At 39.2% G+C, this 2,076-nt stretch overlaps 1 protein-coding gene across 1 annotated transcript in view; it reads left to right on the top strand.

Annotated features, from left to right (window-relative positions):
- Positions 1–292: 292 nt before the first annotated feature.
- Positions 293–2,076, top strand: part of EMH_0079000 (uncharacterized protein) — a gene marked incomplete at both ends in the record, with an annotated part of 1,964 nt that continues 180 nt past the window's right edge. Inside the window, 2 exons of the mRNA XM_013500069.1 lie at positions 293–351; positions 1,028–1,207. Coding sequence (XP_013355523.1) covers positions 293–351; positions 1,028–1,207 — 239 coding nt within the window. The remainder of the gene's footprint in view (positions 352–1,027; positions 1,208–2,076) is intronic.

The following is a 2,076-nucleotide window of genomic DNA, read 5'->3' as shown; positions in this document are numbered from 1 at the left end:
CCTGCATGCATTGCTGCGGGAATACAAGAAGGGGCTGCAACATTTTATTTGTTTCGATGAACCCTCGACATCTGTTGTAAAGGAATTTAAATTAAATGAAGTGGCACAGCTAATACTGCATGCAGCGTATTTAGTGTGAAGGAGAAAAAGAGAGAAAACGTTGACTATATATCTCCCTGTCGATGCTGGTATCGATGCAGCCACACCCCCGTCTCTGTAACCGTTGAAACACAGAAAATAAACTGAATTACTGCTGCAAAAATCAAATAATTTTTCTCTAATTTTACAGGGAATGTGTGGATTGCGGTCTTCTGTATTGCGCGGCGATTGGGGTGTACGTACAGCTCAGCTGTGAGTGAACCCTCGGGCGGCGGGCACCGGTGCTGAACACTGCCGAGGAAATAAGAGGAAATTCATGAAAATTTTTGTTTCTTTTTGGAAAATATTCAATTCAAAACTCTTTTTATGTTTTTATAAACTTTTCTCTCTTTTTTTACCGCAACACTGCAGCAGTTTCCCACCGGTTTCACGCCTCCACTGGTACTAGCATCTGTTCAGGTTTCTACGATCCTGTACAACAAGCCGCCGGTTCGAGCTGCAGTATTTCCTTTCTTTTTCTGAATTTCAAGAAAACATAATGTAAATAATTCAAATACTCTGAAAAAACAAAGGATCAACGGACGAAAAGGTGCATGAAACGGGCACGCCTCTGGGCGCTGGTCGCCGTGTGCGGCAATCGACATGTATCCTTGATGATTTCTCGTGTGTTCATGAATAATTTCGAGTTTTTAGGTTTTATTTCTTTTTATATTGTATAATTAATGTTAAATTGTTCTTTGTTCCGCTAATTTTCAGCCGCTTTCACCGAGGATCGCCCATGTCGTTGCCGTGATGCGTACCATCGACATAGGAAGCAACAGCCTTCTGAACAGGCTAAAAAAAACTTTATTCAACTTTCCCGCGGTGAGTTTTTCAAAACAATTCAACTTTTCTTTCATACCCCCCAATTTTTCCGTAATGTGTGCAGCGACGGCAGCCACAGCCGCAGCACCACCACCCAGCAATTCAACTTGCAGCAGCGAACACGAAACCAGCAGCAACAGCAGCAACAACAGCAGCAGCAGCAGCAGCAGCAACAGCAGCAACAGCAGCAACAGCAGCAGGAAGAACAATACCAGGACCAAGAGGAGCAGCAACAGCAGTATAGGTGTGTATATGATACCTTCTGTATACAATATAATATTCGTAAGTATAATATTATTGAATATATTTTTAATAGTATTAACACCATGTGCATGCATGCGTGTATCTGAAAATAATAAATCTATAGAACCTTTATCTTCTACATATATTTCAGAGAGTGTAGTTGCTGGGCTTACACCACCAGACTTGAATTTTGTTGAAGACAATGCATGCATGATAACAGAAGGAATCCCGGCGAATGTATCTTTTATAAAAACAGAAAAAATATTAAAAGCATATCAATGGGCATATCATCTAGAAGATGAAGTAATAATAAATAAAGAGTTGCATGCACATCAAACAAAAGCAATAGAATATCCAGGTAGAGAAAGTCAAGCATTTCTTTCTTTTCACATTCCTATTGAAACTTTTGAGAGTGGAAAAGCTATACTTTCTTTATATACAGAGGGGGGAGCAGACAGCAGAAATATACATTGTGGGGGCCCTATTCTATCTATAACAAGAATGAAAGATGATAGTTATATGCGTATAAGAGATGATTCAACTGCTACTGATGATAATATAATACAATCTATTTCTGTATTAGATGATTATAAAGAAATAGATATTTCTTCTTTATTTTATAATAAAGGATATAAAGGTTCTTCTCTACATATACGTATACGACAACAAACAGCATTCTGCTACTCAGATTTCTCCCCCCCCAGCAGCAGCAGCAGCAGCAGCAGCAGCAGCAGCAGCAGCAGCAACTATAACGATAATATATACACCAACTATGTAACAACAACAAACAACCCACCTAAACTAAGTTTATATATATTAGATTCAACAGCTAAAGAAGCAGAATATGATTCCTGGGGTTCTTTCTCTGCA

The sequence above is a fragment of the Eimeria mitis genome, genomic scaffold (genome assembly GCF_000499745.2).
Source record: "Eimeria mitis Houghton genomic scaffold, Emh_scaff4990, whole genome shotgun sequence".
NCBI lineage: Eukaryota > Apicomplexa > Conoidasida > Eucoccidiorida > Eimeriidae > Eimeria > Eimeria mitis.
The sequence above is the reverse complement of the archived record's forward strand: the minus strand, read 5'-3'. Positions and strand labels throughout refer to the sequence as shown.